Below are 18,721 nucleotides of genomic sequence, written 5' to 3'. Positions count from 1 at the left end.
GTGAGTACGGCCGGGGTCGGGCGGCGGGGCCGGGCCGGGGCGGGGGGCGCCGAGGCCGGGCTGCCGCCCGAACCCCCTCCCCTCCCCGCCTCCCCGAGCGGCCTTCGCCCCCGGGCGGATCCATTGGGGGCTCTTCCTTGACTCCCACCCTCCGCCGCACCTTCCCGGGCTTGCTCTTAAATGTTCGTTTCGAGCGTTGCTCGGGTCGCTGCCTCCGCTTCCTTCCTGTGCCTCACTTCCCTCGCCCGCGCCCGGCCAATAAGGGAGCACCACACCAGCCCAGCGGGCCCGCCCGGCCGCACCCCCGCCGGCGCGGGGCTCGGGGTCCCGGGCGCTCCCGGCCCGACTCGCCTCCCGACAGCCCGTCCGCGGGGTCCGTCCCCCTCGTCCCGCCGCCGAAGGTACCCGCGGCGTCTGCGAAGTTGGCAGGAGAGGTTCGGATGCCCGGGGAGGAGTCGGCCTCCCAGCGCTCCCAGGCGGCGTGCTTTTAATTTTATTTGTGAAGGGCCAGCCGCTTGAATAAATCTGCGAAAATGCCCGAAGTAGAATTTTGAAATGACACTGTCCTTTCGCTAATGCCCATTTTTTATGCTAATTTTTATTCTCTGGCACTTTCTTCGATTCGTAGCTTTTTTCTCCCCCCTGGTTCTCGTGTCCTTCTTATCTGTGCCATCTTCCAACGAAAGCTCCCTCGTCTTCAACCTTAGTTTTATTTCTAAGTCACAAACGCCAACAAGCCAGTCATCTAATGGCTATTCCCCACTTATTTTTGTTTTCCTCCCTGCATTGATGTTTGTTAGGTACTCTTTTTTAGATTCCGGTAGACTCAGGCTGGACATCACGAGCGCTGTCTGCTCTGGGAGGGCTTAGAAGAGGATGGCTCATGGTACACACTGAACAGCTGTTAGCTACTGTGAACCTTGAGCAAGCTTCCTACCTTCCTCGGTCTTCATTTCCTTTTGTCTGAAGTGGAAGTAATACCCAACTCGTAGGCCTGTTGTGAGGATTGAGATAATTGTCAAAAACACATAGTGGCCCTGACCCGGATGCATACGTAGTACGTGCTCAGTGAATAGTAGTTGTTCATTTAATCTTGGTTTCCATACCACCTTGCAGTCAAATGTAATTTTCTTCTACCCAGTCTACCAAATCACTTGACATCGAGTATTTCCACATTCTATGAGCACTTTTTTTCTCCCCCTGGGTTTTGTTAGGGGTTCTTTGAAGGTAAATGAAAATAGCTGAAGACCTACTTCTATAGTGGATTAGAATGTTTCTATTGTCACACTTACCAGTTTGTCTGATTTTTACTTGTTTCTTTGTGGGATACAGCTAGACCCTGTCTTTCATGTATGTAAGGAATCTTGTGAGTTTTGTATGCTGTTATGTTTGAAGGATGGTGAAACTATTATCTTTATTTCTAGAAAAAATGTAGAAGACTTCACTGGACCTAGAGAAAGAAGTGATCTGGGATTCATTACATTTGATATAACTGCTGATATCCTTTTTAGCAAATATTTCATCGCTCTTTCTCTAGTATTACAATGATATACATATTTAGTGATTTGGGGGACAGTAAGTATGTTTATCCATTGAATCAGTCAGACCTTGGAAATTTCTATGCCTATGTTTTCATCAGTATAGTCGTGTTAATACCTCCTCGTTCAACCTTGAGAAAACTTGTATTTATAGATTGATGAGTTATTATTGTGTGAACACACTTTAAATTCTTCACAGAAACATTAAATAGATCTAAAGCTATAAAAGAGTTTGAATCTGTATTTAGGAAAGAAAATAAAATTAGATCATTTAGATTAAAGACGGAAGAATGTAACCACTACTCAGCCTACCTAGATGTAACGTTTCATGTACAATCCCCAAGAATATGTCCATGTTTTGTGACAGCAGAGAGAAACATATGTTGAAAAAGTGAATTGCATCTGCTGTGATTCAGAAGGTCATTATCAAATGATTATTGGTAAGCCATATTAGCATTTTGCCATTATCGTTCTTTTTATAAGTACTTTTATAATAAAAGTCAGAGAAATCGTAACAATTAAAAGAGTTATTTAAAATGGACGTGATTTAAATATTTTCTCTTTATTTTGAACTTCCACCTTTTGACACCTCTGGTCACTGGGCCAGTTTAATCTTCTCTTAGGGTCTTAGATTACTATCTTGGCAGCATTGTTACCTGCCACTTCTGGGATCTCATCTGCCTTTTTAAGACCCCAGGATTAAAGTTGGTTATGGAGATTGAACTGTCTGAACTTGTGTAAAGCAACTATCTGAACAGTGGAAGCAGATTATCTACCTGGGGAGTTTACCTGACATGTCTCTTTACTAGCCTGGAATTACTTTTAACTTGATTTTTTTAGAAATAAATTACTAGGTTTAGAAGTAGACTAGGAATTAGTTCTGTAGGCACTTTTTTAGGAAATAGAGTACACCATCAGAAAAGTCCTGTGTTAAACTTTTGCTTTTAAGTCTTCATGTCTTTAAAAAAAAAAAAAATCTAAGCTAGCGAGAGAGAGTTTGGAGCTAGTGTGAAAGTAGGAACTTTGTGTATGTGGGCAATTATAATGAAATTTAATTTCATCATTTGTAGTTTAGATTTTCTTAATATGGCTGCTAAAACTTGAAATTGTACCTGTTTTTATAGAGAGATATTTAAGGCTTCTGAATTCTAAAATAGTGATTCTTAGTGGATACACATATCTAAGAGTGGAATGTCATGAACATGCAGCTGTTAGTATATAAACGGATATAATAAAATGACTTAACCATTTACATATGATGCTTAATGAAATCCAAACATTAACTCAGTTCATTTCTCAGTGACACACCAGTCTTGTAATTAATCCTGGTGAGTTTTTTTCACTTGGGTGCAAACTAATGAAACCAGATTGGTATTCAGCTGTGTACTCTTACTAAAGCACTTCATGGGTTGAGACATTTTGATCTCTACTGGCATATGTCCAAAAATAATATGTACAATTTACCTTACTTGGTTTAATTACTTGAGCCTAGTTCACTTTTGCTTAACATTAAGTTATATTGTGGTGATTGGTTATACTGAGAACTCCAGTGGAATCATATGTGCTTGAAATACTAAGTCCTCTTTCTTTTAGACTTAGTGGGTTGATTTTACAGAAACGAAATTTTGTATTTCTCGGTTAAGTTTGTATTAATTGAAGTATCTCAGGTAGTAATGCTTAGAGGAGCAGGGCAGGATACTGATAATCTCACTGATATTTTTTGACTTTGGAATGAGCTGGATTTTACAGTATATCATTTTCTATATATTTTTATTAAATTAGAGGCCCAGTATGTTTCTGGGCCACCTCTCCTTTTTTTTTTTTTTTTTTAATTTTAGTATCAGTATTGCTATGAATAATTAATTTAAGAATAACTAAAATCTGTTTTAAAGTTGTATGCTGCTTTATGATTTATATATCCCTTAATTTATATACATCTAGAAAATATATTTGATTGGAATGTTAAGCAGTTGTTTCTTTATTTATCAGCCGAATATTCAACAAAAAATAATGTAAGTATATGTATAGAAGTATTTTCATAGATATTTAAAACCTCATTCTTTAGAAAAGAATATAAATTTTATATATTCAAAATATCTGACGTGAGTAATTTAGTAAATAGCACAAGCCCATGGAAAGGTGACTCTACTAAGAAAACTTTATCTCCTTTGGTAGCTTTTGTCTTTTTTGTTTTTCTGTCTGCTTCTACAGCCCCCCTGCATTGTGGTTCCCAAGAGTGGGGTGCAAGCAAGGTAATGCCTAGATATATAAGGAAAACAATTAAGAGCTACTATTTCTTTTCTTATGGATCTAAGAAGAGTTGCCAGATTTTCAGTTTGTTCAGCTTTTTACTTGGCGTTAGGATGCAGTGGCAAGTTGCAAGCTCCTCATGTGCCACGCTGGAAGCCAAAAGTCCATTTATGTATTTCTCAATTTAAAATAAGAGGGAAAAGATGTGAAATTTTACTATACTCACTCTGTGGACTGACACTGATACTCTACTCGGTCCTTAAGTCAAATGGTCACACGCCTCCTAAAACACGCACCTTCTCTGGAGGAAGGGGGAATTCTGTAGGGCAGGCGGTCAGCCTGCTGCATACATGAATCCGTTCACTTTCAGCATTTTGCAAAGTTGTGCAATGTGTACCCAATTGAGTAGATTATATCATCTAGTTTTAAACAAACTAATCCTCACAAATGGAAAAATGGTTAAAAAATTCTTTCAAAGAAATTAGAGATTGAAGAAAATGCTAATGGTCCAGACACGTGTGAGCGACAGGAAAACGGCCGAGCTGACAGCCACGTTAAAGGATTAAAAAAAAAATCAAAGAGATCTAATAAATAGTTGGCTGAGAACAATTTAGCATTAGTCAAGAAGCCTATTTGAAATGCACATTTACATTCACTATCAATAATTATATATCTAACGATAATAGTAATGTGTATCATGTACGTAATTTGTAAATAAAGATGCATAGTTTGGGTTGGTGTTCAAAATAATTCATTATCAAAAATCTTTGGAGGCTGTTTCCAGTGATAAGCTCCAAAAGGATGTTGCTGAACTATGGGTTATGAGGAAATGAGGAGGTCGAATTTACTCCTCAGCTAAGTCCTCTGTAAGCTAAGATACTCTCTCCACAGCTACCATTAGAGATAGACGGCAAGATACTTGAATCAGTGAAATTTGTAACTTGTGCTTACAACTCTGTTACCCAGATATGTAATCAAAAACTGTAAAGATAACTAATTTGTGAATTGTCTCTTAGATTATTTTAAAATCCATCTAAATATTTATATTTTTCCTCTTTTAATACATGATGGGAGCTGTTTTGATAGTCTTTTATTAAGCCATATATCTACAATTAATTTATATTGAGAAATACATTACTTTGTTTTGAGTTGTGCAGGGCTCATCAGTTTGAGCACTAAAGTAGTCTTTTTAATCATAAATTAGAGTTGATTAGAAGTTTTATAATTAAAAGCTATTAAACTGTTAGACTAAAACCTATTATAACATTATTAAAACTATTAGTTTGTGACTGAAATTTATTAGTCCAGTATGATTTAGAGCTTTTGTTGCAGGTAAGAGTAAGGGTTAAAATATTTATATAGCATATTGATAAAACAGAAATCTTCTTATGTCCTAAAGGTGTAAGGTGAATGATTCTGGTATGTGCGTTAACTCCGAAAGGTGAAATCTGTGGAATCAAAATGTGCTTCTATGTTGTTTTTACCTGAGTTACCCTTATGTTTTGTTATCAGCATAGCCTGAGGTAATTCGTAGTTGAGAGATGAGTCTACTTCTGTATTGTATTTGAACTGTATATTCATTTTCAAGGGATGACAAATGAGTCAACTTTATTTGTTGATTGGTTTGATTAGTTAACTGGAATCATTAGCACTTCAATTCTTTGTATATTTATTTTGAGCATATCTTTTATGGAGGATACTTTGTTGGGCAGTAAGAATATTGGGTTGAATAAGTTTTGATCCCTGCCCTTGAGAACAACAAAGCGTTAAACAGAAAAAGCTGCTCTGAAGATAAGAGTGACAGCTGTAAGCACAAGTATTCTACAAGTTTCAGCAAATGATCCAAGTAAATATGTCACCTTCTTGGTGATGGATGTACCTGAGTCAGATTCATAACTGATTTACTCCAGCATGGCTAGTAAGTTAATACAGTTTGGAATTTGACAGATCACTGCTTTGGTGAATGAATAAATATACATAAAAAGTCATTTTACTTTGGCATATCTTTGATTCTGTGTTCTTCAGTCTTGATGTTTCTGTTTAATGTTGGAGGGTTTAAGGTGAAGATTTGAACCCCTTTTTAGAAATTAAGTGTTCCACATTTCTTTTTAGTTAATGCTGAGGAGTTGGCCTCACAAGCTAATGGATGGTAGCTTCATAAGAACACATTTCATGGCATTTAGAAGTGGTTACAAATGTGCTTTTTCTCCATTTCGTAACTCTAATTTTCCAAATGAAACTTGCTTATGATATGTCAAAGCAGTGGCTTAAAAGAATTGGCTGACTTCTAGGTTTTTGCCAGTAAAACAATAATGTGCCTATGTTTCCTTAAAGGAAAAAAAAAACCTAAAAAGTCTTCATTTCTTTAGTGATGCCTTGATAATTTAAAAACCTTGGAGATATATAAATTTTCATGAGATAATCTAGCAGCAGTGACCTGTATTAGCAGTGTGATCTACAGGGATTAGTTCTCTCTGTTTCCCTGGCACCATGCAGTGTCCACAGGGTTGGAGGGTGTCAGAAATTTTACAGGGAAAAGTGATTTAAAAGAATGCTTCCCTTCTAGGGATTCTAGTGCCTTCTGTTTCTCCTAGGGCCTCACTATGGAGAGCACATAAGTCTAAAACCTTGCATTAAACTTTGAGGGCTCTAAATAATACAGTTGCCGTGGCCAAAGGGGTGATTTCCTTTAGGGAAGTATCTTTCTTTTGTCCAGAAGTTTCACTCTTGTATCTATCCACTTGTTACCATTTTGTCTGCTTTAAGATTTTAGCAGTTCCCTCAAAGTTGGATTCATTCATATAAATTAAACTCTTCGCTTAACATACTTCTGAAGTGACAGAGATGCTATATCTGTTGAATTATCTAATTAATTTTTATTTTAATGTAGGCTCTGAACCAGGTTGTTCTGTGGGACAAGATTGTTCTGAGAGGTGATAATCCAAAGCTGCTGTTGAAAGATATGAAAACAAAGTATTTTTTCTTTGACGATGGAAATGGTCTCAAGTGAGCAATTCTTTGTCATTTTTTACGTGTGATGTTACATGAAGGGGAGAGAAAGACGTGATGTGTTTTTATTTTAAAGAAAAACAGCTAAAAAGAAAAGTTGAGAGAGAAGAAAAGTATTTATACAGATGTGAACTGGAAGATGGGGTAGAAATAGTACCGGGCTTCTGCCCTTAAGGGTACAGGGATCCTGGGCTGCTGGCCCGGGAGTGGGACTGTCGTCAAAGGGCTCCTTCGGGGGTGTCAGAGGAGCCTGCCTGGGAACCTGAACGAGGAAGCCACGTGTTGGTCTAGGAGTTGATACTGAAGTTTCTAGTTTCGGTTCACTTAATCTCTCTGAACCTCAGCTTCCTTTTATACAAAATGAAGGAATTAGAACGATTGATCTTTTGGGTCAGTTTTAGCTCTTAAGCTCTGCGGGTCAACTTTGGAAAGGATTTTAGGGGAGAGCTATTTTAACCAAACCTGGTTTTGCAGATGAAAAGTTTCCAGCCCTGAGAGAGTTTGATTGATTCAGGTTTGCCCATCTGGATAATGATAGAATTAGGTTTCAAATCATCGTCTCCTGATTTCTAGCTCAAATCTCTCTGTTTTCTGTGTTTTACTCATTTAAGCGTTTTGGTTGATGGCTCGAATAACTGTGACTTAAGTGACTTGAGGAGGGTCATTATGGGGGACCTGCAGTGAGAATGCTGCTGTTTCCCAGCATCATCTTGGATCTCAAACGACTTGAGAAGAACTTGTGTGTAGATTAGAATTCCAATTAGGAATAGCTGGTTAAAAATAAAGTATTTGATACCTCAGTGCTTGAAATAAAACGTTTTTATTGAACTACAAATGTTTCTGCTGACATCTGTTTATTATATCTTTTTATAGGGGAAACAGGAATGTCACTTTAACCCTATCTTGGAACGTTGTACCAAATGCTGGAATTCTACCTCTTGTGACAGGATCAGGACATGTATCTGTCCCATTTCCAGATACATATGAAATAACGAAGAGTTATTAAATTATTCTGAATTTGAAACAGCATATTTTTGTACCTAATGAATTGTATCTTGTTTATCTCTTCCCTTGCATCTTTATTTGTTTTGGGTTGTTAACTTTTTTTTTTTTTGGTGTAAGAATGCACATCAAAAGGCATATTTGAAGGGAAAGGTTAATGTACTACTTAATTTTCCAAACAAAAACAAACAAAGGCCATCAGAGTGGAGTATTATAAGAATAAGACAGCCACATGAGAAGGATTTGTGAAATATTTATATTTGAAGTATTCCCTGTATTTCCATTATTCTTTATGGAATATGAAGTGAGCATGAAGGGTAGTTAAAACTTTCAGGTGCCTATGGAGTTATAAGAACTCTATTTATGCCTTGCATTTATGCAAGTTCACATTGGATGTGATTTAGAAGCAGACATTCTCTATTACCTCTTTTAGGGTATGTCTGAATACTGGAAAAATTAATACAATTGTTGGTGAGAAGCCTGGTTTACAAAATAGCGAAAAGTGATGAATTTTATTCCGTTTGTCTTAGGAATGCCCACAATGCTTGTTTTTCTGACAGGTGACTAGCAACTTTCTCCACTAAAGACTAAATACCTCTTTATATGCTGTAAATCATTCTAAATCATTTTAAAGTCTCTTAAGTCAACCAAATGTGTGTCTTTCAGTGCTTTCTCTAAAAAAGTTCCTTGGTATTATATCTTTGTGTGATTCTTTTTTTTTTTTTTTTAACATTGCCATTGAACGTTGAAAATGTTTGCATGGTTTATCTAGTGAGCATGCCTAGTGCCACGGAGTGGTAATTATTTAATTATTTTTCTAGGTCCACATTTGAATAATTTTTGGGGTAATAATAATCGATATGTGTTGGTGTGCATTTCCACTCACAGGCACTCATATATTTTACTGTATGTGATCCTCAGTAATCTAACGAGGTAAGTAGTGCAAATGTTAGCTCTTTGCAGATAAAGAAACAGACCCAGAAGTTTGTGGAATTGCTTCAAGGTTATTACATAGCTAGCAAGGAAGGGTGTTAACCTTTGAACTCAGATCCAATTCTTGAAGCATATCCTTTTTTTATACCTCCGATTACAGACTAGTCAAAATTCACTTATATAATTTTTATTGTATTTTTTGTTACCCTGGACGCCCTTTCTGTTACCTAGAAGAGATTTCCTATCCTGTGTGGAAATGACTAATTTTCAAGTTGCCAACAATTTACATAGCGGTACTATCTCACTCATTCTCTGCAGAAGTTAATTATACTCATGTTAAAAGTATCAGAATCCAAATGTATGGAGAATTATTCAGAGATTGATTATATGATCATATTTAACGTGAGTTTTTTCTACAGTGGGCGAATAAGCGTCCTCAAAGGAAGCAAGTACAAATCAGTCCCTTAAGAGCAAGACCGAGCACTGTAGGTGCCTTATCGGCAGTGACCCAGAAGGGCTAATATTTTCTAAGAATAGCTTACAGTAGTGGCTTAACATTTGTTATACTTATTTCACATGAAATACATCTCCGTTTAATTGCGTTGGTTGGAACAGCTCTCACCTGTAAGGGTGTGTGTTCTGTGAAGGTCAGTTGAAGGTCAGAAGTACAGTATCATGAATGCTAGACTGGGTTTGGCTCCAGCTTTTTCATTAAACTTTTCAGGGTCTCCGTTTCTTTATCTGTAAAATGACAGGGTTGGACTAGTTAGCTTAAATAGTAGTTCTTTTATACCACACACGTCTGTAAAATTTGTTGGATCCGTTTGGCAGAGAGATTGAACAGAAAAGCACCTCAGTAATGTGACGGCAGCCAGATGATTGAAAGACAAGTCAACACATAATTCATATTGATCTGACTTATTTCTGTTAGATTTTACACCCAGAAGATTTAACTTCTTACATAGTTTGTACAAACTTAAAATCTGTCGGCATCAAAGCTTAAGTTGGGTGTGTTCTCCTTGAGGCGGGTACATGTAAGAAGCCTGCAGCCTTAGCCAGACCCGGGGCTGGTTTAGGTGTTCATGGGCCTCTGCATGCGTGGATCTGTGTTTGCTGGAGATGAATGTGGAAATTTACTCCAGTTCCTGTTCAGTCCAAGCCCACCCACTTTTTGGAGTTCAGTGAGAAAGGGGAGTAGAAAGGCCCCCTAGCACAATGGATGCGTTTGCTTTTACTCACTAGCTAAGGGAAGCTGCTCAGGACAAGAATGCGCCAACATGGGAATAAGAAACCTCCCTCTCAGGAACTCACTTTTGGGTATGCACAGCTTTGTAAGTTCACTGTAATTCTGCACGAAGAAGATGGACCTGTGTTCAGTTGATAACCATATCATCAACCTCAGCGTCAGTGTTTTCAAGAAGTCTTAGAAAGTCTCCATAAAGACCCAAGGCTTCACACTTTTTTTGTTTTTGTTTTTGCGGTACGTGGGCCTCTCACTGCTGTGGCCTCCCCCGTTGTGGAGCACAGGCTCCAGACGCGCAGGCTCAGTGGCCATGGCTCAGGGGCCCAGCCGCTCCGCGGCACGTGGGATCTTCCCGGACCGGGGCACGAACCCGCGTCCCCTGCATCGGCAGGTGGACTCTCAACCACTGCGCCACCAGGGAAGCCCCCGGCTTTACACTTTTAATTAGAAACATCGGAGCCCAGGGATGATCCTAGGAAGAGAATAATTGCAAGACACTCATCTAAAGTAATTATGTTTAGAAATGAGTTAATTTTAAGATGTTGTGCTTACGTGCTCCTTTTCTCTAGCAGTTTAACCTAGACAAGCAGCTATATCAGTGATTCTATTCCCCCAGTTGATTACATTTGGTTCCTTTATGCTTAAAGGAAGATAACAGAAAACTTCAGAAATTCCTTATGGTGTAATAGGAAAAGGGGGTTATTTTGAGCTTCTGTTTTTGGAATTATTTTACAGCTCTTTGGTGGGTCTGGCAACTAAGAGATAGGCTTGAAGGCCGCGAGGAACGTTTGTTCACTGTTCTATCTAAAGCTTAATGAGCTAAAGCTTTGGGTCTTTGGGGGTATAGGTTAACGGAGGTGTTATTTTATAATGCTTTGACTTGACCTGAAATGAGTTTATGGGGGGGAAAAAACCATAAGCTGTGAATTTTGGTAGTAAACATCTGTCCATTTCAGATGCTTCCCTTGCTTTTAGCAGGCAGCCTGTGTACCTTTTGTGTGACTGCCAGTGGTTTAAAGAGATCTGTTTCAAAAAGTGGTTGCATGTTTTGATGCAATTTGGGAAACTTTACAGATTCATAAGAAAAAAATCCATGAAAATACTGAAGATATGTTTGAGGATTTTCTTAATTGCAATAAATATTCAGCATTTTTCTAATGAAAGTGAATTTTGTTTATGAGTAAAAGTATGCATTTTAAAAGACTTTCCGATCGATGCTTTCTTTTATGTGAAGCTGCTGCACTAAGAGAAAATGGCTGAAACCAAGTCTAGTAACCTTGAGGTGGTTTTCTTTTCTCCCCCCTCCCACCCCCTCTTTTTTTTTTTGGTGGGGTGGGTCAGGGGAGGTCAATCACACCTAAAAGATCTTCTCCAGAGACTGCGCTCCTATACTAGACTGTAAGCTCTCCGAGGGCAGTCTTGTGGGTTTATCTTTGTATCTTGCCCAGCGCCTAGCAGAGTGCTTTGCACATAATAGGCGCCCAATAAATGCTGATGGTGAACGAAGTCATTGTCTCTGTAATGTGGCCAGACCGTGGGGACTGCCTTGCAGTGAGTGAATGCTCTCTGTACGGGCCGCCTTTGTCATTCTTGAGCTCCTGGTGACGTTAGATCTGATTCTTCTTCCTTCTGTTCACGCCTTGGGACAACCTGGGCCGGGCTAGTGCCACTCTGGTTGCCAAGACCTGGGTTCTCCCAGTGCCAGGCTTCTGGTGAGAGCCAAGGGGTAGTGACTGGTTGAGAAGATGAATAAAGTAACACTAGAAAGTCACCACACAGACCTGAGTTTAAAAACTCAAGATGCCTGTGGAGCTCATGAAGAACCGGGTCAGAATAGACAGCTGGCTCCATTTGAAAGTGTGGCGGGCCCGGCCTCCCGGCCTCCCGGGCGTGTCGGCGGTTTTGGGTCGCTGCCCTCGCACTCCTGACCCCTGGGACGACCCTGTGAGCCCACTGAGTTGTGGGAACCCTGCTTTTTCTTTCTGTTTCTCAAAAGAATGTTTCCCAGTGAACTCAGACAACTGAAACGATAGAAATACTCCCTCAAAAGAACAGAAAGTTGAATTTAAAGGACAACTGAGTTATATTTAACCTCAGTGTATTTTATCTGGGACAACACAAGAGGTGAGCTGGGTTTTGTTTTTGTTCTCTCTGAACCTGGGCAATGCTATGTCAGAACTTCAGTCCTTAGACGTTTTCTCTCACACATTTTCTCTCGGCCAGATTTGTTAAAGCGAGGATTCTGGATCCTGCAGCCTGTTGCCTGATGAGTGAGTTATCCCTGTAGAAGGAAAGTGGCCCCGTCAGTAGGTGAGCCTCAGTCTATCTGACCTCAAGTAGCTTTCAGCCAGGCCTTTCCTTCCCACTGGAGAGGGGCAGAGAGGTATTTCCTTGTTGGAATATGTGTGGTTGATGCACATCCCACTGGTATATCTGTTGAGTATGCTTGGGAGTAGGGATCTGGGTGTTGAAAGGTAGTTAGTGGTAAAACCCATATTCAGACTCTGGCGTCTGTACCGGAGCTGAATGCCCCTCCGTACAGGCTGTGTGCTGTTTCGCCAGAAACATGGGGTGATCATAACTTTCTTCCAGAAGTGCTGGGAGAAGGAAATACGTGTGGGAACAGGATCTCCGGGGATTCTTGGCACATGGCAGGTTTTTATTACTTCTGCGAAATGTAGGGCATGTAGGGGAGTTGAGGGAACGGGGCCGAACAGTTCACAGACTCTAAAGTCTCTGCAGGGTTTTTTTCTTTTACCTATAATGGTAGGACAACTTAGGTAGTTATTTCATTTGATGCAAAACACTGAGTCTTGCGCCAATGTTTTTCACCTAAGAATGGAAAAAAATCACTTAGCTTGATCATGAAGATTAGTTGATTAATGACGGTGAAAAGTATAGAAAACTTTACCCTCATTTTAACCATCTGGAATAAGAAAGGCCAGGGAAAAAACAAGGAATAAAGCTGACTGGAAGTTGGCGTGTGAGACAAAACGCACTGACGACGAAGGGGAGGTGGATTTATTCTGGTCCTTGCAATGGGGAGAACGTCCGTTTCTGCAGAAGGATTTCTCAGAAGAGGCAGGAGGCTTGGGTTTCTTAGAGACAGAGAGGTAAGAGAGTCCTGCAGAGGTGGGGTGGATGCCGTTACTTCTCAGAACATGTGGGCTTGGTGGGCAAGGTTCTGCTCTCAGAAAGTCCAAGGCCGGGGGCTTCTTGACCACTGCTTCCTTCTGGGCGCACAGGGCGCAGGAAGGATTCAGCATTGTCATTGGTTTGGGGAGAGCTAAGAAAACTGCAGAGTCCTCTAGTGGAACAGCATCACCGTGGGTCGGTATCCAGGAGGTTACAGAGGTCAGGGTAAGGTGTCAGAGGCCTCATCAGGAGAGGAAGCACCCCAAAGAGATGCGGAACCTGAATCAGGTCTATCTCCCATTATTTGTCACTTTCAACTTAAAGACTGACAGTTCACTGACCGCCAGCTCTTTACACTTGATTATACCGTAGCAATCAAGAAATCAAACATGTATTTACTCAGCATCTTTTCTACCAAGTTCTAAGTATTTATTTTAATTTAAAATCAGTGCATTATATATTCTTATTTCTCTCCATTGGTCATTTGTCTACTTAACAATCCCTGATCACCCTTCTGGTAATGAGATACTCCTCTCATTATGTAGACTGCTCACAGGTTCTAAAAGTTGTCCTTTGCCTGCCCATCCCTGCTAATTAGAAATACATTTCTGGTAAGTAACCTAAGAGTCATTCCAGTTTTGCAAAGGGTGTTGGTTAGGAAGGAGGCTAAATAGATTGTTTAAAGGCCTTTATTAATCCTTCAAAAAATTATTACTGTTCACTAGAAGTTTCAAAAATAGCACAGACAAGTCCTCTGTACCCTTAATCTCAGCTCCCCCTTGTGGTGACATCTTACATAACTATAGGTCAGTATCAGAGCCTGGGAACTGGCACAATCCATAGACCTTATTCAGATTTCACCAGTTTCACTTGACTGATCTGTGTCCATTATGCAGCCTCTGTAACGGGCCAGACACTGTGCTTGCTTACACCCGGGGGTGGAGTGATGTAATACAGACAGCACCTCAAACACTTTAAATGTTCTTGGGAAGTTTGTTTTTAGAGTAAAGCCGGGAGTCCTCAGGCCTGCCTTTAAGATTTTTCCGGTTATAGAGTCAGGAGGTAAAATATTGTTATCGCAGTGATTACTAATGACAGAATAAACACACTAAAGTGGGTGGGAGGCGGGGGAGGGGTGTGGGGGGCACACGGCACACGTCACGTTGAATCACGCAGCCAAGATTCTCCTCCTGATGGTGCACTTGGCCGGGAACCCCACTGCATCTGCGGAACCATGTCCAGGCTCAGCGCAGCTGGCTGCAGTGCAGCGGCCGACCCTGGTAGGACCCGTCAACCAGAGAGATGCTCGGACTCCAAGGGAAAACGTAAAGTCATCCACAGAATTGCTGGAAAAACAGATGGTCTTATCCAACAGGTGATCTTACCTGACTGTTTCTGTGACATAGTCTTGGAGCTGCATTAAGTGCTAAATCTGGTGATGCTGAAGGGCTTCCAGGATAAGATGTGAGCTGTATTATCTGGCTGGGATGACTCCAGGAGGCCAGAGGGACCGATCTTCCAAATCTAAGGCCTCCTGTTGGTCAGTCCCCTTCCAGGAAGGCACATTCCGTGAGAAAAGATCTCCAGGGCAACCTATGAAAGGCAGTGGGTCTGTATCAGTACCTGTGCTTTTATGACACTCCTGCCACACACATAAAATTGCAAGTGAAGTTTTACAAAATAATTCTTTGGGCTATAGGCATATGCTCTCTTACCCTTCTTCCATGTCATTACAAGAAAAAAAAAAAGATGGTCATGACCTAGTTAATCAATTTCAAGACTCCTTGTTTAAAAAAAGTTCAAATTGTAATAGGAATCAAGAAATTGAGTCCACAATATAACAGAATTTCATAATAACAGCTACAATTTACCTATTATATGCTAGGTGATTTATAAACAGCAGCAGCAGCCATAACATTCCTGGGAGCCATTCATCACTCAGCAGACGTTTACTGTGCTCCTGTTGGCCACAGGCACTGTTCTAGTCGCTAGAGACGGGGCAGTGATCAAAGCAGAAAGAACAATGTCCGCTCTCATGGAGCTCACCGTCTGGTGCGGAGAGTCTCTAGCAAACACATGAAGTAAGGATGTATTTTGTGTCATAATAAGTACTATGGAGAAGAAGAATCGGGGAAGGGGGATAAGGCGTGTTTGGGTGCAAGCTGATACCTGAAGGAGATGAGAGAATGGACTTCAGGGTGTCAGATAGAGGAGAAATCCTGACCCCGGGAGTAGCAAGGGCCAGACTCCGAGACAAGGATTCTTGGCTCATCCAAGGAACAGGACTGATGTGGGATACAGATGTGGAAAAACAGGTTCAGGAACCTTAGCTCAAGGTCAGACTAGGAGGGGTTCTGAACACAGGTCTAGCTGGCTCCAAAGTCCATTGCAATGTCCATCACCAGGACATATAGAACACTAGTTACTGCACATCTACTACGTGTCATCCATCCTCTTACTCAGCTTTAACTATGTGATGGTTGCCTCTCATTTTCTGGTGAACTACAGGAGTCAGGTACCCCTGGCTAGAAATCACATAATAAAGAGCTTGTTAATAGAAGACACTCAGGCCCAACAAGCTTTACGAAGATTAATAGGGGAAAGAAGCAAATATATATCCAGTGCATCACTGTTTTAATTATTTAGTGAGATGGCATAAGAGAATAATTTTCTATATATATTCATATATTTTCATATAAGAACTTAATATAACTCATTCATATAATTTCCTATATATTTATTCATCTTCTACGTGAAATATTTTAAGTTCAGTGTAACCTATAAAATCACTAGAGAGGGAAGTAATTTTCATCAGTACAATTTTTACAATTTCTTGGTCTTAAAGTTAATTTTTTACAGTAAGAACTTTTCATGTCCAGTCATTTCATAGACAGCTTTCAGCTGGGCACTGTGCTCTATGCAAGGTCTACACCTTGGTGCCTGGTTTTTCTCAAATGAGCCTCTTTTGCTGATTACTGGGGCTTTGGTGCCCCCTGGTGATAGAGCCGAGAAAAACAAGTACTAGGTCTCCCGCATTCCATGCTGCCTCGTGTTGCGGCCTGATGGGTACGATTTACAACAGGGAAACGCATAAAGAAAAATTACCCACAGGAATGTGCACTTGTGGGTTCCTTTAGTCTTGCGTCACACAGAACTTGCCAAAAGCTGTGAGAGGGTTAAGGTAAGAGAAAGCAATGTCTAATCTTATGAACAGACGAGGCTCGAAACCAGTGGCGTGGAAAAAAATAAGCCTTAAGAGTGGGACTAAGGGAAATAAATCAGTCTTATCGCAAATGTGTGCATACTGCCGATAAATCCACTCCTGCTGAAACAAGACAAGTAAATTTTTAAAAGTTATTGAAAACCAGATTAAAAACAAACCCACTAACAGGATGAAAAAATGGTATTTTCTGGGCGATCTGAACTACAAATTGTTTGGTAACAGTAGATGGTGTGGCTCCACAGTAGACAGTTTCCAGTCATTTTGCTTTCATCCTTATTATGTCCTTGTGTTTAAGGATGTTTCTTTTAAATAGCATAAAGCTGGATTTTAAAATCCAATCTGATGCTCCACATCACGAATCATTAGAGAAATGCAAATCAAAACTGCAATGAGGTATCACCACACACCAGTCAGAATGGCCATCATCAGAAAATCTACAAATAATGAATGCTGGAGAGGGTGTGGAGAAAAGGGAACCCTCCTGCACTGTTGGTGGGAATGTGAATTGATGCAGCCACTAGGGACAACAGTATGGAGGTTCCTTAAAAAGCTAAAAATAGAACTACCATACGACCCAGCAATCCCACTACTGGGCACATACCCTGAGAAAACCATCATTCAGAAAGAGTCATGTACCACAATGTTCATTGCAGCTCTATTGACAATAGCCAGGACATGGAAGCAACCTAAGTGTCCATCGACAGATGAATGGATAAAGAAGATGTGGCACATATATACAATGGAATATTATTCAGCCATAAAAAGAAACGAAATTGAGTTATTTGTAATGAGGTGGATAGACCTAGAGTCTGTCATACAGAGTGAAGTAAGTCAGAAAGAGAAAGACAAATACCATATGCTAACACATATATATGGAATTTAAGGGAAAAAAATGTCATGAAGAACCTAGGGGTAAAACAGGAATAAAGACACAGACCTACTAGAGAATGGACTTGAGGATATGGGGAGGGGGAAGGGTAAGCTGTGACAAAGCGAGAGAGTGGCACGGACATATATACACTACCAAACGTAAGGTAGATAGCTAGTGGGAAGCAGCCGCATAACACAGGGAGATCAGCTCAGTGCTTTGTGACCACCTAGAGGGGTGGGATAGGGAGGGTGGGAGGGAGGGAGACGCAAGACGGAAGATATATGGGGACATATGTATATGTATAACTGATTCACTTCGTTATAAAGCAGAAACTAACACACCATTGTAAAGCAATTATACTCCAATAAAGATGTAAAAAAATAAATAAAAACAAACAAACAAAAAAGAAACGAAATTGAGTTATTTGTAGTGAGGTGGATGGACCTAGAGTCTGTCATACAGAGTGAAGTCAGAAAGAAAAACAAATATCGTATGCTAACACACATATATGGAATCTAAAAAAAAAATGTTTCTGAAGAACCTAGGGGCAGGACAGGAATAAAGACGCAGACATAGAGAATGGACTTGAGGATACGGGGAGGGGGAAGGGTAAGCTGGGACGAAGTGAGAAAGTGGCATGGACATATATACACTACCAAGTGTAAGATAGATAGCTAGTGGGAAGCAGCTGTATAGCACAGGGAGATCTGCTCGGTGCTTTGTGACCACCTAGAGGGGTGGGATAGGGAGGGTGGGAAGGAGACACAAGAGGGAGGGGATATGGGGATATATGTATATGTATAGCTGATTCACTTTGTTATACAGCAGAAACTAACACACCATTGTAAAGCAACTATACTCCAATAAAGATGTTAAAAAAAAAAAGCCAATCTGATAATCTCTATGTTTTAGTTGGTGGTTATCATGAATATCAATTTATTTGGAATTATTCTCTCCTTTTTGTACTTTATATACAATCTTCTGTTTCTATGCTTATTTCTTGTTTTATTTTGAATTGATTGAGACTTCTTGTTTTTATTTCATTTTTAATTCACTGATATTTTTTCTAAAAAATTTATGTAAACCTTGAAATATTGCCATACATGTGTAACACATTTTTAAGTTAATGATTCTTAAATTAATTCTTAAGAATGCAAGTTTCACGAGAGCTGGGATTTGAATTCCACGCGGCACACTTGGGCCATATTCACCTGCTCGTGACCTACATGCTACTGTGGTCCATTATTTTAGCTTTTTTCAAATTAAATAGGACAAATCTGACATCACCCCTCCTCCTCATCATCATTATAAACGTCTATGTTTAGGTTTACTCACATATGTACCATTTTCCTGACTTGCCACTGCTTCCTGCTTGGCCCGTCTTTCTGAAGTCCATCTCTTAGATGTTCCTTTGATGAAAAAATGATGGTGGTAATGCTCTTAGGTTTTATCAAAAAATATGTTGCTTTGTCCATGTTGTTGAAACGTTTTGCTGAGTGATTAATTCCGGATGGACC

General features: G+C 40.1%; 1 protein-coding gene across 2 annotated transcripts in view; it reads left to right on the top strand.

Annotated features, from left to right (window-relative positions):
* SPCS3 (signal peptidase complex subunit 3) overlaps positions 1-18,721 on the top strand; it is a 19,018-nt gene extending 297 nt beyond the window's left edge. Inside the window, exons 1-5 of one of the 2 annotated variants that reach the window (XM_089903563.1) lie at positions 146-401; positions 1,425-1,500; positions 3,476-3,550; positions 6,679-6,794; positions 7,671-18,721. In XM_089903563.1, coding sequence (XP_089759689.1) covers positions 181-401; positions 1,425-1,500; positions 3,476-3,550; positions 6,679-6,794; positions 7,671-7,803 — 621 coding nt within the window. In that variant the 5' untranslated portion in view covers positions 146-180 and the 3' untranslated portion in view covers positions 7,804-18,721. Of the gene's footprint in view, positions 1-145; positions 402-1,424; positions 1,501-3,475; positions 3,551-6,678; positions 6,795-7,670 lie in introns of those variants that run through there. The other variant, XM_089903564.1, reaches the window with a different exon arrangement.

This window comes from Delphinapterus leucas, chromosome 21, assembly GCF_059928025.1.
Source record: "Delphinapterus leucas isolate spDelLeu-1000000601 "Yukka" chromosome 21, BTC_Dleu_Yukka2, whole genome shotgun sequence".
Lineage (NCBI taxonomy): Eukaryota > Metazoa > Chordata > Mammalia > Artiodactyla > Monodontidae > Delphinapterus > Delphinapterus leucas.
Note: the sequence above shows the minus strand (reverse complement) of the source record. Positions and strands in the feature narration are given on the sequence as shown.